This window comes from Synchiropus splendidus, chromosome 10, assembly GCF_027744825.2.
Source record: "Synchiropus splendidus isolate RoL2022-P1 chromosome 10, RoL_Sspl_1.0, whole genome shotgun sequence".
Taxonomy (NCBI): Eukaryota; Metazoa; Chordata; class Actinopteri; order Syngnathiformes; family Callionymidae; genus Synchiropus; species Synchiropus splendidus.
In genome coordinates this window covers 21135296-21161228 of record NC_071343.1, presented here as the reverse complement: position 1 = coordinate 21161228, position 25933 = coordinate 21135296, and the positions used below count along the sequence as shown (strand labels likewise).

Here is a 25933-nt window from a genome sequence, read left to right as displayed (position 1 = left end):
GTGAAAATGTGTGAAGATGCAGTCCTGTCAGAACCATCATCTTCTAGTGAGAGGAGTCAAGCAGCCTGGCTACATGGCCTGGAAGGCTTCTCTGCCAGGAAGAAACGTCATGTGTGGGGCTTTTGCGCATCACGAAATACATGCCGTCATGAAGAACGAATTTCCAGTGGAAATATCAATGCGCCATCTCTGTTGTCACGGTTACTCAATTCCATCTAGTTTATCAAAAGGTTAAGTCAAGTCCAGAAAACCGTAATAGTTGCATAAATGTGAGCACTGGGACTTGCGTTTATTTTTTTTCTTCTTTTTTTTTTGTATTCTTTTGATTGAGATTACGCGGCAATTCAGCATATACAAAAAATAAGACTGATTAAAATATTAATCAGGAAAAACATACTGATGATGTTTGTTCAACTTTTTTGTTTTTTTTTATATTTTCCAATGTGTTTATAAAGAGGATAAATTTAAATTACCAGTTAGTTTGGGCAGGCCTTTGAGAATTTTGATTTGTGAACATAAAAAGTTCCATGAACAATCAGATTTGTAATAAAGTATTTATTCTTAAAGAAAAATCTAGTGGCCATGTTTTTTGGGGTTGTAGATATGGAGTAACGGGTAACTGGCGGAAGGAGCTACTAGCATCTATTTGAGTACATTTATGAAGTAACAAAGATGTTGGGCAAAGGAGCAAACCTTGTCCAATGGTATTGACGCCGGTGACGAAAACTGCTTCAGCGCAAGCGCAATAGGAACTGGGCAGCAATCCGACAGCGACGACACTGTCCCGTTTACTTCCCATTATTTGTCGGAGGAGGCAGATGGAGGAGTCGCTGGAAGTGAAGTCCCTTTACACGACAGCTAATCGCGGGGATCTTGAGCAACATTCGGACCAAGAATTTGGACGTACGACGCGTTGGTGAACAGGAAGTTAGCTTGACGTTTCTGCTAATCTCCCACCGATAGCCTTGTAGTGGGGTCGACCATGGCAGTAGGATGGGCTGAACTCACCGTTTGTTGTCTGATAAGTTTGCCTCTCCAATTGGTAAACTCATTCAACCTGGATGTTGACAAACCTTTAGTTTATTCTGGGACCGAGGGGAGCTACTTTGGTTTCTCTGTAGATTTCTTCAAGACTGCCACTAACAAAGGGTAAGCGCCTACTCTTTCTCGTCTCTCTTCATGGTTCGTCACACACTGTACACGCACTCAAAACATACAGATGTATACATGTTGTTTAGATGACAGCCGAGTCCTTAAGTGACTGTTTCTAAAGTTGTCTCATCGAAGTCACATCAGAAGTGACTGACGATTTCCAAACTGAGCTCGATAAACGGTAGCCGTCACAATACTGTGTAAAACTTATTTATTTTGTGAACGTGCCATCATTAAAGCCATGCGCTTCATGCTTCATTGTTTGTCTTCATTACGTTCCTTCGTTTTTTTTTCTCTTATAGACTCAAAAATGGGCACTGTTATGGACTGCTTTCACATGACTATTATTGCGCACAAAATCGTGACGTTACATGTCTAATTTGTCAGTCGCATCGCGGTCTAAAAATCATGAAGAATAACGAATAACCATTTCATTCAGTCATTTTACAAAAAGGCCTGTTAATGTGGATGTGCAGAAAGTGTCGCCCTGGTTTGTTTTGATACTAATACACAGTTAATCCCGTAAAACTCTATATCTATCTGTGTCTGTGGAAGCGCATTATAACTGGAAATCATACTGTTCACAGTCCATCCAAAGTTTGTCTGATCATCTGGTCCTGCATGAAGCAAATGAATGTACCTTCCTTTGCTTAACTACATTTGATCCTAACCCTTGTTTCTCAGGGCCGAGATTTTGATTGGTGCTCCCAGGGCCAACACTTCAGATGTCAGTGAAGTTGTGGAAAGAGGAGCTGTGTACAGTTGTCCTTGGAAAAGTTCAACATCATGTCGACAGCTGCAGTTTGACATTTCAGGTAAGCAAGTTTTAACCAAGTCCATTCATTTGAGTCAGATTTATTCTCCTTGACTGGTGACATGCTCCATATTTCAATTGTCTCACTTCATGGGATTTTGGAACCTGAGTACATGGCCTCCGCAGAAGTGTGAGGCATCTCTGTCTTGAATGATGTCTTAAAAAGGCGGTCAAGGAGTCTGGAAGGGGGAAGCACTAAAGCTGGCTCAGTAGTTCCACCAATCCATGGAAATGAGCTGTTTTTCAGGAAGAGTCAAGAGTACAAAAGACAGTATTGTAATTACTCCTTACATTTTTCGTATTTTCTTGAACCAACAAGTCACTCAAACATGCTAGGATTCTTTATGTACGTATGGCATATACCCAAAAATTGTGCATATACAGGCATGAGAAGCACACTCATTGTGGGGACCCACTGTTTGTGACTGTGAGGTTAAGATTGAGCATTAAATGTGAAGATGAACGGTTGATGAACACCTGGCAATTCTGTACCTGTGTACTCAGGACCCTGGCCACATGGAAACATAGTAGGCAATATCCTCTGCAGCTCTGTGTTGGATTGGCCTTTCATCCTCACAAAGTCGGCGTTTTCAGTCACAGAATCCGTGACTTCTCTAAACCTGCTCCCAGAGTGGATCCTTGTCACTGTCTGTGTGGCAGCGCACTTCCGCACTCTTCTGTGGGCACTGTATACTTCCCTGTTGTTCACCCAACAAGTGTGGGGATAAAAGAAGTGCAAATGAGTCTCACAAAGTAAAACAGGAGATTCTAATGCTGAAACTGATGACAGAAATGTGTTGAGTAGAAAGTAAACTGGCAGTGCTGTGTCTGCAGGGGTTGTGTTTAATGAAGCCTCTGTCATTGCCGAGGTACATGCAGTCTGTCACACATGCTCTTTATAACACCAGTCGCTGAAGCTTTAACACTGTTAGAAAAAATTAAAGCATTTGAAATCATTTGAAGAATGAACTAGGGATGGCAGTTCCACAAACTACAGTTACACAAAGAGGATTCTTGGTATTAGCGTTTAAATTTGTCCTTACCCCAAATACAATCCAAGTTTCATGAGAACAGGTACAGATGAAACTTATTGGTGCACCAATCAAAATAGTTAGTATGATCATGTGTAGTCTGTGCTTTTAATGTGTGTATGTGCATGCCTGTGACATACAGTAGTACATGAGTGCCGTGTGTGTTGTGCGTTGTCTTGATAGTCTTCACGCTTGACGTCATATGGTGATGACAATGACCGACAGACTGGATGCTTCTCATAAGAAGCTGACTGTTCTGTTTGTGGAGCTAAGTTTTACAGTTAGTTTACAAGTACAGTTGATATATAAAGGTTTGATACTTGAATATTGTGAATTTATTTCTTATTGCTCATGTCAAGACACAGTGTGGAATGTTCGGTGAAGTGGGACGGGTGTGGGCTTGTCTCTGCCCTGGTGTCCTCAGTCAATCGCCAGTAGCAATGAGTGAGGAAACAACGCACAACAAGCCAAGCTGTGGTTGTTATTGTTAGCCAATAACGATGAACTTGCATATAATAGCTGAGGGATGAGACTAGTGTTAGTGTGTGTATATATACAGCATATAATACTGATAATGAATGAGTCACTGCTTTTGATGTCAAACGCTCCGTATTGTACTCTCACACGACACAAATTAGTTTTGTGTAGTTGTGGAACACTGACTAATGAACTTAAATCATGTGTTGATGTGGGCAAGTTGGTGAGGAAACTTTGTGCTTAAGCCCCCTTTAAGAATAGAAAATAACTTGGATGACTTGAGAATCACAAGTATAGGTCCTTTCGACTTAACAATTCAAGACACTCCTCTTCTGGGTTACAACATGTGTCCAGTGAAAACAGGAAATTATCTGTTGAGCATGACATTCGATTCTCCCCCTTATTCACCCTCACCTATGTCTGATAACACATTTGATCTATTCCAGTTAGTGTGAGTGACTGACCCAGTTTAGTGTGTGCGTGTGCTTAAGCGTTTGTAACTACAATAAAATTCTTTGTCGACCTCGGCTATTTTGACCTACATGACTGCTTTTGTGTGTGTGTGTGTGCGTGCATGTGCCTGTGTGTTGTGTGTGTCGGCAGATGATTCATTCATAGCCAGACTTTAATGCCTGTAGTTGCGTGTTGCCTTTGGGTGTGGAGTCTCTTCTGGTAGGCTGGGGAGATTACCAGATTGTACTAGAGAAGAGAGAGAAAACAATCACCGTATGAATAGCCATGTGTTTGAAACTAACTTGGGGAAATCATTTCATTAGGTTACATCTGGCTGATGCTTTTCTTCTGTGTCCCACAGTTGTACCTTAAACGTTGTGAAGGTTCAAACATGAGTAACTGGAATCAAAACAAGTTACTCACCCTTTGTTAGCTAAGTAATAGAGTGATGTAAGAAATGTTTTTTTCATGGCAGGATGTGGAAAGGATGAAAACACTTGGTAGATTTTCCTCTGTAGTCTGAAGCTCTTCAGTCACGACAAGAAAGACTGTTTCTGTTGAGTTGTGACTGTTTGGTATCAAGAGGGTCATTGCTGTGTAGATAAGCAGACAGATCACAGATTCCAGTTTTTTGGAGAAGAAAATATTATTTTATGCGCATTTGAAGGCTCAGTCCATGTGGCAGATGACGACATCAAACAGGTTTTATGGAATACTCTTACAACATTCAGCTATCAACTACTGTTACCCCAAATTGTCCAGGTTTTAACTGGGCATTTTAAATATAATGCTTATGTTGCTGAGTAGCATCGATGGCATTAGAGGTGATCGGCCTCAGTGCTCGGCTTTTATTCCTCTTTTGCTTTGGGTGACTGATATCTTTTATAACAAAAATTCTTGTTTTTCACAAATTCACAAATTTTCACAAATTCACAAATGTGGGAATGTTGCTGCTACACGGAAACAGTGAACTTTCTCTTAGCTGGTTTGTCAGCCCTCTAATCCAAAAATCACCAGCTCATAGGTGTTCATCTCGCTCGTGTGTCTGGTGTTGTTGATGGCAGATCTGTCTGTCGAGCTGTTCAAGTACAAGTACAGCGTCGTGTGAACCAGTGTTGGTACCAGAAATTACGTTTAAGTAGGCAGCCTGGGTTTGTTGTGGATGTGAAGTTTCTTTGATGACATTGAGAGCTGCCTGGTGTGCACTGAAGAAAGTGGGAAAATCCTAGTTCTCCCTGTTGTTCCATTTGGTGGACCTCATCTTTACTACGATATATTGTGCTCTTTTTTTTTTTTTTTTGAAGGAGACCGCAAGAATGCTAATGGGGATCAGATGGAGTTTAAATCCAAACAGTGGTTTGGTGCATCAGTGCGATCAGATGGAGAACACATCCTGGTATGTCAAAGGAAACTATTTTCATATTCATTAGCATTTTTGCAAACATGATGCAGTGAAGGAAAGTTTAGTTGAATGAATACTGTTCACATGTCTGTGGCACCACAATTTTGCAGTCAGCTAAAGCAATCCAGAAGTCCACTTTGCTGTAGTTCTCCACCTTCTTTAAAAAAAACAAAACAATAATGCTGTCAATTTCAGATGCAGTGTAGTCATACTTGAAGCCCTGACCTTCTGAGCAATAATAGGGAAACTTGCTATCAATGCTGAATCTCCTAATGGTGTAATTGAAGATGTTGATTCTTGAGCTGTGACTTTCTGAAGATTAACTCGAGTTCTTTATGTTTCTCATGCAGGCCTGCGCTCCGCTCTACCAGTGGTCAACCTTTGGTATCTCTGAGCGAGAGCCTGTGGGAACTTGTTTTTTGAAGAAGGGGTCAGAGATTGTGGAGTATTCTCCGTGCAGATCAAGTCTGTTCACACTTTTATCTTCAAGTCATTGTGTTCAACTGAAGGGTTTTGGAGATGGTTAACGTGGGCCATCTTTTTTCCACCCAGACGCCAACTCTCCTGAGGGTCAGGGATTCTGCCAAGCAGGGTTCAGTGCCAGTTTTCTTAAGGTAGGTGAGAGGAACTATAATATTTTAGGTCTTCGAGGATTATATTTATTGATGTCCTGTACTAGGCAGAATTCATGATTTAATACTGTGTTTTGGCTCCATGATATCAAGGCCTATAGACAGTGCTGGGTTTGCTGTGTCTTCAGCCTGTCCAACCATAGATTGCTGGGTCTATGAGGAATAAATGGACCTTCAATACCATCATGTTGATGCTCAAAGCAGAATCTTTGAAATTACAAATACATTATTTTGTCATCTGCTATGTTAATTGTAAACCCCATTACCCCAACCCTCATCTTCCCAAATCCCATTTCAAATAAAAATATTTACTGTACAGCAGTCCTGTGATGACTGTTCATTGGGAGCTACTGTCTCTACCACTTCTACTTACCTCTGACAGGTTTTTATGTTTTCTTTAGTGTGGCTAAATGTGAGAAAATGAAATGAAATATTTATCTCCATTGTTTAGTGTAAAAATATAACATCAATAAGAACTACATGTGTCATGCAGAGAGTGAGAGGTGAACTTTCTTTATATCTCTGCCATGGCGTTCTACAGTAGTTGTAATGTGTGTGCATTGTTTTTGTTGACAACAAAGCAGACAAATCCACATCCCTCTTTTTTTTGTGTGGTGTAGAAGAACAACAGAGTGGTGGTTGGAGGACCCGGCAGCTTCTACTGGCAGGGTGAGTCTCTGTCCATACTCAAATCTGTCTTCTAATGGTCAAACACATCGAGTTTATGGAGCCAAGTAGGACTGGCTAATATGGCCAGTGAATAACAACACCAACACTGACAATTTATTTCAACTCATGGGTGGAATCTTAGGAGAGAGTTCTTGAAGGTAGAGCTGCTGGGATTCATCATTTCTTGTACAACAAATAATCATAAACAATAATAGCAAACACCATAAAAATTGAGTTGATTGAATCGGGTCAGCTAGCTACAGCGTTGAAGTTTGCCAGTGTGCTAATTGTGGGGGGAAAAAATGCATTTTTTTAGACTTATTGACTGATTGCTTTAGTTAATATTAGGGGTCTAATTAATTAGAGAATTTGTGATGAATTATTCTCAATTATTCGCAGTTTAATGGTATTAGAATATTTGGCACAAGAAGCCACATTTTTCAATTTGAATGAATTTGGTTTATTAGTGATGTGATGTGATGTTATGTGATTAATGATGGACCCATACATAGATTTAAACAACAAAATATTGTCGCATCAGTTTGACAATGGCACTGTAAATCACAATGGTGGCTATATTTAAGTTTTTATGTCACCTTATTTAAACTGAAGCTCTTTTAATGTCTTGGAAATATTTGTATAAGAATTTCAATTCAAAGAATTAAATTAAATTAAAACGATTAAATGCAATTAAAATATTTTAATGCGTTAAAGTCCCACCACTAGTTAATATACAATAAGGTGACTTGGAGTTTGAGACATTTCATGTGCAGTTTTTGCCTTTGCCTGCAGTGTTAGTGCTGAGAGTCGAGCTTCACACTGATAAGGACTGAAGACTGTGTGATACTGTTTCCTGCACATATGGAGGGAGTTAATATTCTGCATTCAGGGACAAGGGTGTCATGACAGCCATATAAAGTGGGTGAAATCAAGGTCCGTCCAGAGCTGCAACAACCTCTGTTGTATTTTCTTACTCCAGATGCGTTCTGAGTGTATGCAGAGTAACTATCTGTCATTCACATCTGGAGTCATCAAACCACCGGGGGTTTTGTAAGTGTCAATGTTCTGCTGTAGAGTAGTTCGTTTTTCTTACGTCTGATTCTTCACCATGTTGCAAAAGAACATGGCTAAATAAACACACAATGTCATGTTTTTGTTAGCAACACGAAATGCCATCGCAATATTTAATGTTGTATTGTTTTCTGATTTGGTGTTTGTCTCCTGAGTTGCTGGTTTGTGCGCAATTGCTTGTTTTTGAGTGAAGCAGATTATTGTCAGTGAAAATGGCATGGTGTAACCATTATTTGCAATGCTGTCTGGGGTTAGGGTGTGTACCTATGATTACAGTGAGACGCTTACTCATATTGTCATGGTGCCTCCTGGTGTAAACCAATGTAAAATCCACTATCCCCCTTATTAGTATGTAAAGCTAGTTTGTTATAATAATAAGTATAAAAAATGTATTCTATTATTTCAATTCACATCAATTCACAAAATCAAAACATACATCACTGTAAACCACACAGTAAACAAACTGGCTAAACACACAACGCTGTACTGTTGTTTTTCATGGATAGTCATGGATATTTTTGCAATAATAAAAATGCAACGGGGATGTTCAAGCTGTACATTTGGTTGGATCAGCTTGTTGCCCAATATGACAATGCCCTTTCTTGCAAAGCCGTTTATGATGAAAGTGTCCCCCGAACACGGGGATAGGCTCCAGCCCCCACCACCATGTTCGTTCATGTTTAACTAGTGTCTGTTGAATTTACTTGGCGACAACTTTATTGCATGGATTTAGACCTCACCTGCCAGTGAACATTGTTAATCATTATCTAATTCCTTCACCTTACTTTGTATTGAGCTCTGATGAACATGTGGTCAGAGTGAAGTATATTATTGCATCCTTTTGAAAGCAACCTGTCTAAATGTGTGATGATCATAAAGGGTTTACATGTTTTGTCGTCCGAGATGGGCATCATCTGATGTTTTGCATGGAAACCAGGAATGTTCACCCATCAAACAAGTGCTGGATGCATCTTTCTCTCAACTCCATTGTTTAATGCAACTGCAAAGCTTATATTATATCAGTTTAGAATATTTTCCTCCAGCACGTGTTCACTACCTCACTTACCTCAAACTGAGAGTGCAGTAGACAACAAGCCACTTTCAGTCTTATGTAATGTTAAAGGCATCTTTGAGGAGGTCTTGATAAGTTTTTCCACATATGTCCTGATCCACTCCAAGGTTTTCACTTGACAACTTTTTTTGTTCTCTTTCTTTTTTAAAAATGTTTTTTTTTTTTTTTTTTTAGGCCAGCTGATTTCTGATGATGTCACCGAGATATTTGCCCGATCCACAAATGGCTACATCACTCCATATGGAAATACCTTGGCGACAAAGTCTGCCACTGCCCAGTATGACGACAGTTACCTCGGTATACTTTCTTGTTCGTTTATTTATTTATCTGTGGATACAGAAATAAGAAATAAAATGAATACTTCTGTAACTTTTAACAATTCTTTGCTATTGACATTTCACAGGGCATAAATTGTAGCCATAAAAAATAATGCTCTTTACATATATTATTTGGTAGAAAAACATTAGATTATCCGACTGAACTTTGTCCTCTGGACAACATTTGTTTGTTTCAAAATTTACAGGTTATTCTGTGACAGTGGGTGACTTCAATGATGATGGAAAGGAAGGTGAGGATCCTTCTGTCGCATAACTGTTTTTGCTTCTGTCAGTTTCATTTGAGTCAGTATCATTGTTGCTTTATACTGAAGCTTTAACTTTAAGCTCACTGCGCTGACCTTGTGGTTAGTATCGTGTCATAGATGTTCTTCTTTTGGTTTCCCCTCAGACTATGTGACTGGAGTCCCCCGTGGAGAGAAAGCTCTTGGTTATGTAAGTATCAGAAAAGAGCAAGAATGTGGTCTGTCCTTTATTTCCTCTTTCTTTTTCTTCACCATTTTCTCTTTAAACTCACTTCTAGGTGAATATCTTCAATGGGCTCAACATGGAGTCGATGGTCAACTTCACAGGAACTCAGGTGAGTAGAATAGAATATGTTCTTGCTAAATGCTTATATGCCTAGTGGGAAGGGGCATAACCTTATTGAATTGTGTGTAGAGCTAATCATCTTCCATATATATACATGGCTTTCTTATATGTACAAATATTTTATAAACATTTGCAATTCTATGACATTCATATCCTGGTTGAGCTCGAGGCTTACTTCACTTTACCTTCACACACAATATTGTGTGACTTCGCCAGTGAGTACAATCGGGCAGAGGTGTTTCATCTCCAAATTGTTTACAAAAACACATCGTGAAAATGGTGAGGGGGAACCCTAGGGAGGTTCTACCTTTGCTCCTTCTTTTATTTTATCTATATAATTGGTGTTAAATATATTCCTCCTCGCAATGTGCTCAATCAGACAGCTGGTGGCAGTTAACAAGCTCTGTCACAATGCAGTTGCAATTGCAATGTGTGCTGACAGTAGAGATGAATGAGTAAGGAAATCCTTCAAAACGCTGGTACTGTTTTCACCCTAGACACATGAGAGTGGGTTTATTTCAGTGATTCAATTGGCTATTGTGTACTCCAGGATTTCCAGTTTGCTCACACATAGTTACCAGAGCCCTTTATGTGAACTATTACAAATGAATAGGGAAATCTGGTCGACAGTGTTAATTCCTAGCTAACCTACATATCAGTCCCAGAATCTAAATCCTTGTTCCTTATTCCATGTTTTGACTTTTGAAGATTTCATCGAAATCGGTCCATAACCGTTTCAGTTATGTTCCACAAAAACAAACAAACTTACACTATCAAAAACCTCACAAAGCTTGATGTCAAGATCATGTTGGGGTAACGTTTTATTCATATATTTTCAGGATTAAATCACTCAGAAATGGATGAACATGGTTCATTCTCACTGTACACAATGCTGTACATAACTCTTGAACCACCAACTACCATACTTGGTTCACTTTTAAGAATGATAAGCAGTAAACAGTGGGACTTGTGTTCTACCAGTCAATATTGACGCCTCCTCACCTTGATAGCTTCTCTCCACTCTTTTAGATAGTAGTGGTTGCGTGCCAGTTTGAGGTAAACTTTCAGGGCTCATTCTTTAAACTTGTTTCACTTATCTCTTATGACACTTTTCATATTTTCGTCAGAAGAACGGGCTTACATGCTCACTGGCACCATTAGAACATCCAACTGTCTTGCAACAACAGTTTCTTCAATTCTCCGAAGCTGAAGACCTTTTATACACGCGTTCTAACACTGACAGGATCTACCTGCAGAGATGTCACAAAGGCTTGTTTCAGCTCTGTGTAACACTCTGCTCTGAATTTGTTTCATTCAGAAATGGTTTCAGACTTATGTAGCTTTGTAGTTCAACAGAACTTTGTAGACAATATTCGATCATTTCACACTGCATATGCCTTTCTCCAATCTGTAGTGGTGTGCACATGACACTGTTGGCCCGAGAGATGTGGCTGGCACACAACTTCCTACTCTTAAATATTGGCAGACTAAATGCATTATGTTCGTCACATTTGCTCTATGAAGTTAGTGCAACGTCAGGGATCTTTGACAAGAAGCTGATCACTTTTTTATCATTGCTATTTTCAGTATCGGCCTTGAATCAAGCAAAGGCATCTTGTCCATAATTTGACACTTTCAACTCAGTGCCAAGTCACTGCTTTTGACCAAAAGCAATGCAGCTACTGCTAGCTTTTTTCTGGTCGGAGTTTCTGGAACAGGTTTTCCCTGTTTTTCACACTTGATGACATCTGCCATTAAAAATGGAAACTCTTGACCTTCTTAAACAGAATGGCTTTTGATACCACCACACACTGTGATGCTGTCCTCTGCAATTTGTTTTGTTTTATGCTGTGTTGTTTTCCACTTCCCTCTTTTTAGCCTGCTCAACCTGTTGTTTAAAGGACCTGTAGAATGCTTTTTTTGTTTTTTAATTTATTTATGTATTTGTATTACCTGCTTCTGATGGCTATTAATAACACAAAGTGAACACTGATGTCTTGGGACCACTGAGCAAAAAAATTGCCTGTCTTGCAGATGGCTGCCTACTTCGGACATTCGGTAGCTGCTACTGATGTAAACAGAGATGGGTGAGTCGAGTCTTGGATTGCGAGACGTTTCTTTTCACTGTTGGAAGGATTGCTAATCAGACGCCAATGCTTCTCAGGTACTTAGATTTAGGTTTATGAACATGAGGTACAGCCGCAGGACTTTGTTCTTGGAGTTACACAAGTTGATACATGTTGAAAAAGCAATAAGCTCTTAACATTCTTTTTAAGTTTTATGCTGGTCAATATTCATTTATTTTTGTTTGTCTTTGAAAAGTCAACTTGTTTTTTGTTGTTTTTGTTGTATTTTGAATGACATGTATGTGCAGGTATGGTGACAGGGTGAGTCCTCACAGATGCGCTAGCTCAGCCAGGCAGACGGACAGACATATCCTCATCTTTATGCGGAAAACCTTTGTGCCATAACTCAAACCATAGAAAGCATTAGCCCTGATTTTGCCAGCCTTGTTCAGTGGGAATGGCATTGCTATAGTTAGCATAAGAAAGTGACCATGATCCCTTACAGTGCTACCTTATAGTATTTAAGTATCGTAGTCCCCACAAGATCACTTTGCTGTCAAGATACATAGAGGTACAGAGAGTATGTAATGTTGCCAAAAATGAGTTCCAAGAATCATGGAAACTTTTGAAAATTATTACATATTTATGTATGTTGCTGAGAGTGGCAAACATATATTTGGGCTAAATAGCCTGGATTGATTGTAAAACTGTGGCCGCTGTCGAAGCAGAGTGAATCCTAACGCTTTTTATGTAAACTCATTCCACTTTATATTTTCTAAATTAAAGATTGTCCATTTCAGTTTTCTACCCCAATGCTACGTACAGCACCCCACCTGTCTCTGGTTATGGTGCAACTATACTGGTAAAACCACTTGGTGGAAAAGATCCTTGGTTCCCTTTTCAGATGTGTTAAAAGCATAAATGTGTTATATTCTCTAACACGGCCAATGAGTTGATGATCTGATGAGGATGAGTGCAAAGGTTTTTTTGAGGCCCAAAGTCTCTCAAAGGCTCATTAGCAGTGTTGTGAAGGAAGTTGTCCCCCCGGATCCACTAAAACCGAGCATTATGCAACACGTTAACAGAGCAAACTGTGTGTGAGGACGGCTGCTCTTCTCTGCTGCAGGGGACTTTCTGGAAGGGACTGTCAGCACTTTTATTTGATCACCCACACCAAACGAGCTTGACCATGCCTTTTCTAAGGTTTAGTTTCACCCTTGTTTTCATGCCCCAGTGTTCAGAGCCCCTAAGTTGCTGATGGACCATGCAAAGGCTGTTGGCTACAAACAATCCTATCATCTTCTTCCTCTTTTTCTCTGTGTTCTGTACTCCCATCAGTAGTGCCCAGCCACTGGACCAGTCTTATGCATCGTCCCTTGTAACGCCCATGTCTTCATTTTGTCATTTCTGCATTGTTGCTGTGGTGTATTCTTCCTTGATTCTCATTTTGAAGAAACAGACTTGAGCCCAAGATGCTTTTCGTCTCGTTGCCCCAACTTTCTTGCTTAGCGGGGCATCACCAGGTTCTCTTATTGTATGATCTCTGAGATGATAATTTATTGTATTTGATGTGGCAATGCTGCACAGTTACTGGTAACATGCTTATAAAAGTGAAACAGACTCAGACTTGATTGACTAAAACTTGTGGTGACCACTGATTTGCTCAAAACTTGGCAACCAGTTTTAAGTGAGAATCATTCACTCGCACACAGTCAAACAAAGCTTGCCCTTTCATTTTACAGGCTCATAGACTTGTTGGTCGGTGCCCCATTATTCATGGACAGAGGTTCCGATGGCAAACTGAGGGAGGTGGGAGAGGTATGGAATGTAACCATTTTGGACGTCTATGTACCATATAATCACAAAATAGAAACAGAATGTGCATCTATAGTCGACTAGATCACTATAGCTGATATGAGTTTGATGTAAGCAAATGAGTAAAACATGAAATACATATCCATTGGAAAACTCTGCACTTCTTCTGAAAGGTTGCTATAAACTTCATAAGCGTTTTATTGTCTTTGCATTTATAATTCCCTTTTTAGGTGTCTGTGTATCTTGGAAAAGGTGGATTTTCCTTTCACCTTGCGCAGACCCTCAAAGGGTCTGAGGTGTATGCTAGATATGGCTCGGCCATTGCTGCACTTGGGGATCTGGACTTGGACGGCTACAATGGTAACACAGGGACAAACCTCTCTCTCTCTCTCTCTCTCTCTCTCGCTCTCTCTCTCTCTCGCTGTCTCTTTCTCTCTCTCTCTATCTATATATATATATATGTGTGTATATACATGCATATAGATGGATGGATGGATGGATGGATGGATGGATGGATGGATGGATGGATAGATAGATAGATAATATTCAATTAATCTGTTTCAGATGTAGCTATTTCTGCACCTTACGGAGGTCCTGACCACCTTGGCTTAGTCTACATCCATAATGGCGGGCCAAATGGGCCTGATCGTTCACCGTCACAGGTACGTGGCACACAAAATAGCATTTCATTCCAAAATTTAATGCAATGAAGAACTGTCTCTTGGCAAGTTCTTTTATTCAAGCACGATTTTATCCTTGTTTTCAAGCTTTACTTTGTAAATTTGTCTTTCTGTTTTGACTGAACTACTAGGTTCTTCAGGGAAAGTGGGCATCCACCTACATGCCTGCAAGCTTTGGATATTCTATGACTGGAAATACTGACATTGATCAGAATGGATATCCAGGTGTGTACGTAAAGCACACAAATTAAAGTGAGTGCGGCCTAACATTTTACCCCCTTCTTTCTAACAGATTTAATAGTCGGAGCCTTTGGAGCAGACAAAGCAGTTCTATACAGGTACTTAGGAGTTCCATGTGTACACATCCTGCCTCTCCCGCTGTGGCAGCATGTGCATCTCTGACTCTGCCCACAAAGACTGAGGGGTTTAACAAGCAAGACCTCCTCAGATATCAAAGCCTTCCTGCTTTAATTGACTTTTCACCTACTGACTTTATAGACGTTTGCAGAATCTATCTCACCATTGACATGGAGTGGTTTTATTCGTGTATCAGCAACGCTTCTGTTGCTCATGTGCATTTTTAAAGAAATCTTAGACTTAGACTAGACTTTATTGATCCCTTTGGGATGACTCCCTCCAGGAAATTTACATTTCCAGCAGCAATAGAGTCAAGAAAGGGCATGCAGTCAGAAAGATCATCACACAGAGAATAAATAATAATAATAAAATAAAAATAAAAAAATCAAATGAAACTCGATTAAAATAGGTTATTGCACCAGAGAGACGGTTATTGCACAATCTGAGGGAAATTGGTTGCAGTGCCCTCTGATGTTCTGATAAGGTTGATCTGAACGTAATAATCTTGTGGTTTACTTTCACTAGAGTTGCTGTGCGATTTCAAGCGACTCTTCATTATTTAAACTGAAAGTGCTTTTAGAATAGAAAGCCGTTATTTCTATGACACCTGTCTTATCACTGACTTGTGCTTCTCTGTTCCTGAGAGCTGTTTGTTTGTGGTTCCTTCTCAGAGCTCGCCCTGTAATTGGCGTGAACGCCACATTAGACATCACTCCTCAGATCATCAACCCAGAGGAAAAGAAATGCTCCCTTTCTGGGTCAAACACACCTGTGTCGTGGTAAGTTTAAAGATTATGCTTGCACCCTAAAGGTGTAAAAAAAAATATATCACCTCAGTCACCAGAGTTACCAAGGGAGCTTTCTGAAGAAAAGACCTCAAGTAGTAAAATAAAATGTGTTCTCAAAAGTGAATATAATACTTTTTTTGTTTTGCAGCTTCAGAATAAAGTACTGTATAAAGGCCAGTGGAACTCAAGCTCCAAGTCTTCTAAGTAAGTTATGCATGGATTCACTGTCTTCTTCAGCAAAGTTTCCGTTTGCGATAAATGATGTGTGAACGTCTTCTCAGACTTCCGTGTACATCTCATGTTGGACCGTCTCAAGCAAAAGGAGACCAAACGTGTTCTCTTCCTCTACAATAAAGCGTTTCAATATGCAAAGAACATGACGGTGTCAAACGGCAAAACCCCTGCATGTGAGGAGCAACAGGTGTTTCTGAAGGTAGGTTTGATACAGCAAATGTCAAGTTGCAGTATTTTTAAAATACTGATTTTGACATGCATCCTTCCTTTTCTTTTTTTGGCATTTGAATCACACAACATGAATCGCACAAAGCTACTGACCTCAAGTAATCTAAACACAATAGGTGGTTCTGTGTGTGAATAAGGTTCATTGAGTCTGAATATAATCTCTGCTGTACAGCAGATTTATGAGACCACTGCACTGACACTCCAATCTTCTAGCAGAGGTTCACATATTTTCAAGGGGCTTGCGATTGCATTTTGGGGTACAAATCCTGGCTATGTGTTCTCTGAACTTTCCATTTGAAATTTTTTATTTAATTAATGAAACACGTGAGATGAACAGATTTGTTGCGGTCAGTGAAGACAATAACTCCTTTCAATAGCTACTTTGTATAGTTACTGTTTTACTGCTTATGTAGTCACCTCAGGGCCTCTGTCCGGTCACAGTAAAGTCTAATATAAATTCAGTTGAAGGACAGATATGCAACAAACCTGATATGACAAACAAACCAAACACTACATAAATGTGCTTGATACCTCCAATGCTGGTGCCTGCACAGCTGAGACCCCCCAACCCAAGTTCATGCTTGACCAAGACCTGCTGCACTTCTCAAAGCCTAGACAAAATCTAGACTTTATGGGACCTTAACAGAGGCCAGCCTGAATGCCAAGTACAGAAGTTCTCCTCTTTTTTCATGATGTCTCAGGATGAATTTCGAGACAAGATTACACCTATCTCTGTGGTGATGGAGTACAGTTTAGACTCCCAGCATGCTGCGGATCAAACCGGGCTGCTGCCCATCCTGGATATGTCAGCCCCATCCAACATCACTAAGCAGGTAATATAGCGGCACATCTCTCTTCTCTATGATCTCATTTGCCAATATTGGAGATTAAAAATGGTCCTTCTGTAATATTAGTGCCACATCCTGTTGGACTGTGGGGAGGACAACATATGCAAACCTGATTTAAAGTTGTCTGTGGAGAGGTAAGAACCAACTCATTGTTTGTGATGTTGCTGATATGACAACCTCAAATATTGTTGCTGCAGTGTAATGGGTTTTTCTTTCCATTTTGTTTTGTCAATCATAGCAATCTCCAGCAGATTTACATTGGAGATGATAATTCTCTAACCCTGAAGATTACTGCTGAGAATCTGGGTGAGGGAGCCTATGAGGCTGAGCTTCACGTCTACCCCCCACATCAAGCTGACTTCACCGAGGTCGTCCGTGGTCCGGTAACTCCCCTTACATTTACCATTTTATCAGTAACTACGAGTATCTACTTTGGTACATTATGCAGCTGGTGACATCAGCCATCTCCTCCTTAATGGAAGTGCATTTTCAACAGTGATATCAACAGTGTTTCTCCTGACATGTTTCATATGTCCTTCCCATCCACCATAAGGCTCAGGGGCATCATGCCCTATTATTGTATCTTGTAATCCAGATTATTGTCACTGAAAAAATCTGGCATGACTATTTACACCTATATTTCTGAGAGTTAATCCATCACATAGTTCCCACAGATGAATCTTGGAGATGTCAGAGTACACTGAGAAAGGTGTAACCGTCTAGATTCTGCTGATTAGATTCTATGACTTTGTATCAGTTTTGTCACTGGTGGATTCTATTGACTGTCCACAGGCTCTTACCAGGTTGTCGTGTGCGTACAAAAAAGAAAACCAGACCAAGATGGTGGTTTGTGACCTGGGCAATCCAATGAAAGGAGGGACAAAGGTCAGTTGAAGCCCAAAATGCTAATGTTATGCATTTCTATTGCATTCCTATTTTTGACTGATCCACATATAGTGCTCATATTGTGGAATTTCTTTCTTCCCGCTGGACTTGCCCATTTGCTGTTTGTCCTTTTGGTTAAAACACAATCTCAATGAAGATCAAGATGATTTGTAATTATCTTGAAGTAAAAGGTTCATTAACAGTAAGGCTTTTGTGTTTGACAAATCATGCCAGTTTACACTTTTTCCAACCTGAGTCTTTTTACAGACTGCTCAAATGAGGTGAAGTGGTAGCATCATCTGCCATGTTAGGCCATTAAGCGTCTATTGGTGTGTTTTTTCTGGGTGTTCTGGAATGTAACCCCTGTACTAAACAGTTATTCAAAGGTAAATGAGCACATGCAGACCAGAGCAGACTGGTCTGATTCTCCTTGCTCCTGGTTACAAAGGTTGCCGTACAGATTATGCTCATACACTGAGGTGCCACTTGTGACATGATCAAGTTGGACCACTTTCATCAAGCTGTCTGCCCCCAAACAGGTGGTAACAGCTGTCAATTGACACCAAAACTTCATACACACATGGCGCCCACACCTCATTCAGATCAGATTCCTGCGTACTGGCTGACGGCAGCCAACTGGTTGTTGATTTAAATCTAAAGTCTTCACCATCCAGTAGAGCCTCATGCTTGTTTTATCATGTTTTTATGGTTCCTCAAAGATGCATGGCGCACATTGCGCCAGACTTAACCTCTGTAAATCACATGCAGTTTGTTTGCCATCTTTACTTTCATTTTTCATTCAAAGTCAAAAGGTTTTCTAAGGTCATCTCCATTGTTAATTTCTCTGTTGGTCTTCCTCACCAACACTTTTTGCAGGTGGTGGCGGAGTTAAGCTTCAGTGTGCACCAGCTGTCTGAGGAGGACACGTCAATCAAGTTTGACCTTCAGATGATCAGGTGGGTTTTCTTCTGACTGTAATCTTGTGGTGACTGAGTTTGATGTGGGGGATGATTATGGTGAATCCCACGTTGGAGTTTTGCTGATATCAGGAGTGGAGTGGGAGTGGCTTCCGGGACTGGGCCAAGTAATGGCTGATTCTCTTGAAATGACGAATAGATCTCCGCATTCTGTGGTTCCCCTTCTGTCCCAGACTATGTCAGGAGTGATTAATGATTGAGGAGTGGTGCAACGCTTGTTTGAAACCGTTATTACTTCATAGGGTACTTGCCTGTGCACATCTGTCAGGTCCTTGTAGTTTAGAACGCCTTCTGCATGGACTGCATTGTAAATGACCCTCATTTGTGTGTTTGACTGTCTGAGCTTTGACAGACTTGCCTCTCTGGAATGTTTTCCTGCCCTTGGTATTTTTGTCTTATTTAGTTTGTCTTTTTGTCTTATTTATTTTTGTCATTTGGCTACACATGTAGTCATCTGCGTGGTTGCTGCTGTGGATTCTATTCATTGCAGGTTTTTGTTTCTGTTTCACTTGTACAGGCCCTTTGCCAATCATGCTCTTGTCTTGTGCTTTGTACATCTTAAGGATTGCTGTTATATTTACATTTAAATAAAAGCGTTGATGAGTACAAAGTAATGCTGATTAAGACCCAGATAATTGTAAGTTGTAATGTGTTTTTTTAGACAGTATTTGCAGCAGTTTAAGTGATTTGATTTCTTTATTTCTTTTTTTCTGTACTTGTGTATACTGAAGCATATTTCTCTTTCAGCTCCAACCAGTTCAACAATACCAGCCCTAAGGTGTCAAGTGTCACCAAGCTTGCAGTTCTCTCCAGAGTTCAGATCCGAGGGTAAAGTACTCACTTGTTTACGTATAAGCTCTGGGCGACTGGGTTGGAGTGATGTGTTATCATGCTGTGAAAGAGAGGAAGAGTCCACCTACACTAGCACACCCACACATCAACACACATGCTGACACACCTACAGGTACACATCTATACGTGTTTATGATAAAAGGAGCAGTTGGCCAGGGAATTCTACATCCCAGTGTCGTATAATTGTGTATGTTCCGTCATTTTTCATTTGATCGGAGGCTATTTAGTTTGCTAAGCTTAGTCATTTGCAAAAGCAATGCAAAAGCAAATCATCTAATGTTTGACTTTTTTGTCTCAGTTCCTCATCTCCTGGTCAGGTTCTATTACCAATCGCCAACTGGAAGCCGAATGTACCTCCTGTCTCAAAGGAAGACCTTGGGCCCCAAATACTGCATGTGTTTGAGGTAAACCGCTTTTAAAAACAACCTGACTGATATAATCCTCTCACAGCCAAAAGACTGCCCATTCAAGTTCATTCTTAGATTAGATTACCTCCTCTTCCCTCAGTGGGTTTTTTTAAGACTCCCTTTACTCTATGTAATTCCGGCTCTGAAACGGGTTTGAGCCGTGTAACAAAGCAGGCTTGGAATTTGGAACAAAACTGATTGATACATTAGTCTTCTATGATGACCATTAAATGGGAGCCATTAACTTGCAAGGATTTATTTGGCTAGCAGCAAACATGTCTCGCACATGCTTCTCTGTCTTCTGTCACTGTTCTCCGTTCACAGTCAGGCGAGCTTGTATGATGTGTTCTTTTGGAGTTTGTTTTGTTTTTAAACTGTTAAGTTTCATTTCGTTTTGCATAAAGACAGTCAGTACTCAACATTTCCTGAGTACTTCAATATTTACTTTTAAAGTTGACCTGTACATGTCCATGCTGTTTTTCTTATGCAGGAAAGGGAACAGAATGGCTCTTTTCATTGTATAGACTATCACCTGGTCAGGGTAGTTGGTGGAAGTTGAGTTTGTTAGCGGCCATCTTTTTTGTCATCCAGGTAATATCTTGAACAGCCCTATGGATAAGTGACTAGGATGACAAGTGTCTGCAGCTAGAGCTTAGATTCATCAAAACATCTGCTTCTCTGACTATTCTTTGTGTAAACAAGGCTTCATTCATTCTTTTGAGTTTTTTTGGACATTTTACAGCGCATCCGGAAAGTATTCTTCATTCCTTTACTTCTGCATTTTATAATACAGTCTTATTCCACAAAAGATTAAAGTTATTTACTCTTGTAAATAAACCCTATGCCCAACATTTCTTAAATGTCTACAAATCTTGTTAGCCTTTGCTCAATACTTTGTTCTTTGTGCAGCCCTTGGAAACAGTTGCTGCCTCAAATGTATGAATATGAGAAAGCCATGTGACTGGTTCTCCTGTTTTAGCACTGCTTGAGCCTGTGGTTGACTTCATGGGGCTTCACTTAGCAAGAACATTTTTTGGTAAGGCTGGAGTACTCGGCGAGAAATCCCAGTAGTGAAGAAAGCAATAAAGTTAGTGGATATTGGGAATGTACCAGGGTATGTAGGTTGGCTGTAGTGGCAGTCCCACTGTGCCTGGGAGGACTAAAACATCTGTCTGTTGATAGGGGATTGAAAAAGGTCCTCTAGCTCTTTTGATTCTCTCAATGCAGTCATGACAAGCTTTGGCTGTTACCAGTAGGCCAGAGTCCTCCAGCAGTTGGACTAGTCTAGTCACTTTACCTTGCAGAATGGTACGTACGTTCTGGTGGATCCTTTCCGTGTCAAGTCTAAGATTGCTGTAAAGTCTGCTAGAGATGTCACCAGCTCTTGTGCTGGCGTATGCACCTTCTGGCAGTGGCTTTGGCCTTTTCACCTATTGGTTTGCAGCAGTCAGCTTAACTCTTCTGTGAAGTCATTGTGAACCGGTGGACGTCCTCCTTGTTATTCAGAACTTAAAGGCCCTGGTGTGAGCTGGAATTGCAGCTGGTCAAGCCAACATCTAAACTGACTACAGGGGACAAATGTATTTCTTATCGCTCCTCCCTCTGACAAGCAAGGCAGGCAGATGTTTCTTCTGTGTTGACTGAGGCACAGGATGCCAAACAACAGAAACGTGTTTTTTGTGCTGAGTCCAAAGTGTAAACCATTAGAGCAGCCCATTAGCGGGTGTACACATTCACAATTCTAGTTTCTTGGTCGGACGAATTTATTAAACTTGTCATTTGGGGCAATGTAATTTTTCAATACAATTACCTAATTACCTCATGAATTAATGTCTGTGGGAAATCGCTAGTCTCTTAGTGTGTGAGTGCCCTCTGGGCTGCGGTGTGTTCTGACTGATAAGAAATGCTGTGATGAACATAACTGTCTCTTTTCCTTAGCTGCTGAACAGCGGCCCAAGTACCTTCAGTAAGGCGGCGCTGGAGGTGAAGCTGCCCTATAAGTTGAGCAACGACTCCCTGCTCTATGTAACCAGCTTTGAGACTGAGGGTCCTGTCAATTGCAGTACAGATGTGGAAATCAACCCACTCAACATTTCGGTGAGATTTACTATAAACTAGCCTGAGCCTGTACTCCTTTAGAATAGAATAGAATCTAGCTCCACAATCCAATTTCACCCTTGCTACTTTCGTTATCATTCTCTTTACATATGTGCAAGTGAACTTTAGATATCAGGCAGGATTCCTTTGATTCATTTAAAGAGCAGCTAATGTCCAAATCTAAATTAAATGAAGTTATCCCTGTATAAAGTTGTACTGGCCTCAAATCTCGGCATACGGCCGCCTACAAGAGTGAAGCCCTCTGACACACAGTGCTAGACTCCACTGCAGCACTGAACCCGCCCACCTCCTAACTAGATCCAGCCGTGTTGGACAGACGGCTCTGCTAATAACAGCAGCGTGGGCGTGGCTGGGACAACCCTTGCTAGTTTATGATACTCTTTACTAGCATTGTGATAATATTCTGGAAACATGCATTATGTGAACTGATGAGTCCTTATTATTCTTATTTCAAGTGCTTCATCAAGGCACATTCAATGCTATAGCAAATAATAGAGCTTGATCAGTTGACTGCCGCACAAATCTGGACAAAGCAAATAAAGGGAACAAGACTGTAAAATGTTGGTGTGCTTTCATTAGCTCCTTGACATGTTTGTCCATGGGAAACAAAGCTACTGTAGTACAGTTATAAAGATATGACTCTACTTTGTCTCAAACCCCTCAGCTCCATCTGGCTTCCGAAAAAAACGCCACTGATGTGTCATCCGGCAATGTACAAACGGAGGGACGGAATCCAAACCATGTAAGGAAGAGAGACCTGGAGCCCCGAGACTCACAGGACGATCTGCAAATCCTGGTAAGTCTGTCCATTGTTGTAGAAACTGACTTTATGTCAGTAGTGTTGATGATTGTGTATCTATTTTCTATATTGTGTAACTATATTTAAAAATGGACTCTTGACCACAGTGCAAACCTGGTGCCCAATAGTCTACTGCTAATTAACAAGTTATTTGCAGACATGGAGGGTGATGCATTTTATCATGTCCAGCTATGAAGATTGGAAAAAATAAGGTTAAGCTGAGGCTTTGTTTGTTGTTTTCGCGTCCTTGTTTGTGTAGGACTGCAACACCCAACAGCAGTGTTTACAGTTCAAGTGTCAGGTTGGCCGACTGGAGAGGAACAAGAATGCCATCCTCTTCATCTACTCTAGGCTGGTTGTCAACAGCTTCCTGAAGGTAACCTTCTCCTATGTACTGCATCTACATAAACGCATAAGACGACAAAGAGCGGTAACATGGATGGAAAGTTTGAAAACGAGATATCCTGTTTTTGAGTTGAAATTCATTCTGCTCAAACACATAACCCTCTTGTGAAACCATGAATAGCTCTTTGTAGTGATTAGGTTGTGAGATATTGAGTCTGGTTTGATGAACATGTCTGGTGTTGTTTTCTTTCTAGGCTGAGAACCAAAACCGTTCGTATGTGATTCACTCATCTGCAGCTGTCAATGTTATTGAGATGCCATACAAGAACCTGGTGTCTGAGCTGCCATCCAACAGCACAACGGTCAGACACACAACTGCACGACTGTGCCGTCCCAGCCACACATTATCTACATCTTTTTTTCTGTTGCATTCTTCAAAATATGTTTGCTGTGTTGTGATGTGCATGTGGTGCTGCACCCCGTCTCCCCATCCATCCCTCTCATTCTTTTTGCTCTTACATGATCTTGTCACCTTTTTGACAACATCATGCTCTATAAACAGATGGTGTTACATGCACATAGGATCGCTTGCATGGTCATGTATTGAGGGAAATGTTGCCACGGGGTAACCCTCTCATACAGTATATAGCATGCAAACATCCACTAACACTGACAGGTCAACAACAACAAAGCCGGCAGCAGAGAGGTCATGTTGGTCAGAACAAGAGGGATGATAAATTAGGTGACACTCTTGGTTCATTGTTCTCACTGAGCACTGAGAGATGAACAAAAGCACTAATGCACAACTCTGGTCACCTGTGAAGGCATCCAGAATGGTCTGGTTCCACTTCTAAATGTCACTGCGTGAGCGCAGCAGATGCCCAATAAAATTGGATTGGTGAAGATGCAGTACAAATATATCATAGTTTATCTGACCTGAAATGGTGCGTTCAACACATTTGGAACATTGACGCTCTCCTTGTATTGTCTCCTTGTATAACACAGGATTTACTTACATAAAGCAAGTTTAAACACTAATCTTTTCAGCAGATCATTTGGTAATTGTTTTGTGAATGGAAAATAAGCAATTACATGAATGCATTCATGCTTCATTTATTTATTTATGGTTTCAGGTGAGTGTGTCAGTGCTGTGGGTGGCGGATATTCCTCCACCTATACCAGGCTGGGTTGTTGCCCTTGCTGTCCTGGCAGGACTGTTGCTGCTGGCTCTGCTGATCCTCATCATGTACAAGGTGATGAACAAACCAATGAAATATGCATCTTTTTCTGAATCTGCCCCCACAATATTTTTGGACGTGGAAGGAATGTGCCTCATGTTATCATGCTCAGTGTGGAGCTCACCCAAACATTTGTGTCCTCAGCTGGGTTTCTTCAAACGTGTCCGCCCCCCTCAAGAAGACTCTACTGAGAAGGAGCAACTGCAGCCAGAGGAGAACGGGAACACTGATGCTTAAATTTCTTCTTCACTGTGGATGATGACTGAACGTTGATGGAAAGTAGATGTTGAAAAACAAGTACTTACTTTGAGTGTTTTTGCCAAAACCAGTGTAACAGCTTCCACTGATTAAACCAGCAGCACATGCAATGTTGATTATTTGGTCATTTTTAATTGTGTATTTTTTAAATTACTGCCAAAATATAAATGTCAATAATACATTGGGTGAGGATTGAGAGAACATACACTGTATGGTTAATAAACTGCTGTGTGTACAGTATTTTGTGTATTGCAGAGTGTATATTTTAAGGAGGTGTAGAGAAGGAAGCACAATATGAAATATTTCTTTACCACAATGATCTCAAAATATGTGTGTGACTGTTAACTGCTTTTATAACTTTGTGGAATCTGGCCTTACTTTCTAATCATCACTTTGCTTCTTTTTGTTTTTGTGAACTTTCAACTGCGGGTACTAGTATGTATAATTAATCTTGAATTTTGTCCGTCAGTCCTGAGCTGAGGACAAATAATGGGTTCTGGTTGTTTTACTCAGAGTACATCCAGCAATTGTTTTCTTTCCAATCGTTTAATAACTTGACTAATAGCTTTGGAATTCACATGCCACCGAGTTACACCGTATCATTTATAATGTATTGACTTCATGATTTCATGGATTTGCTCACGTGATTAAGTATAACAATAAACCACAGATTTCCTCAACCCCTTTGACTAATTGGTGTTTTGAACCACCCTGCTTGAAATGGTCAGCACACAAGGGTTAGAGGTCAGGCTTATCTTGGGTTGTTTGCCATTTCTTGCAAAGTGTCCTGAAGTTTAAAGTGTGATTTTACATGTCTTCTTTCAAAGCAATGCCTTAATACCAAGTGGAAATTGACTTCTTCAGTAAGATTTTTTCCTTTTTTAATTTTGTTTTTGATTTGTGTTTGTGTTTTATTTTGTGTCTTTGACATTGAGGTGGTACAGAGAGTGACTTGAGCTTGTTGATAAAAGTTAGCATTTAACAATTACCATTTCTTTGTCTTGATAATAATATATTTTGCTGCCTAATCCTGAAATTAGTGCATAAATTAATTGAGATATCTGTAATTATCGGCGATCATTTGGTATCACACTGGTGTTTTGAAACTAAAGTAAAATGAACATGCTAGAAGTGTCTTCCTTGTTTTATGATTCTTTTGTTTTTCGTTGTAATTTTACATTTGGACCACAGTCGGATCCTCGCTGTATTACCAGGCTGCATCCACATAGAATGATGGTGGTGGACACAAGCATGCAGCAGTGACTCCACTAAATTACATGAGCCTTCTTGTCTATGCATTAAATGTCTTCCATCTTAACAGCGTTTGTTTGCTCTGGTG

The 25933-nt window shown here is 40.4% G+C and overlaps 1 protein-coding gene across 1 annotated transcript; it reads left to right on the top strand.

Annotated features, from left to right (window-relative positions):
- The first annotated feature begins 750 nt into the window (after positions 1-750).
- Positions 751-25899, top strand: itgav (integrin, alpha V). Its single transcript, XM_053877091.1, has 32 exons — positions 751-1149; positions 1837-1967; positions 5232-5323; positions 5680-5794; positions 5882-5943; positions 6582-6630; positions 8948-9070; positions 9297-9341; positions 9500-9543; positions 9632-9688; positions 11734-11786; positions 13508-13583; positions 13811-13940; positions 14145-14242; positions 14392-14485; positions 14553-14598; positions 15289-15396; positions 15554-15609; positions 15687-15838; positions 16569-16700; positions 16782-16849; positions 16954-17098; positions 17508-17600; positions 18477-18556; positions 19325-19405; positions 19728-19833; positions 21775-21933; positions 22619-22750; positions 23013-23129; positions 23353-23460; positions 24232-24351; positions 24481-25899. Exons 1-32 carry the CDS (start codon positions 983-985, stop codon positions 24571-24573), a joined length of 3132 nt encoding a protein of 1043 aa, XP_053733066.1. The 5' UTR covers positions 751-982; the 3' UTR covers positions 24574-25899.
- Positions 25900-25933: the final 34 nt, after the last annotated feature.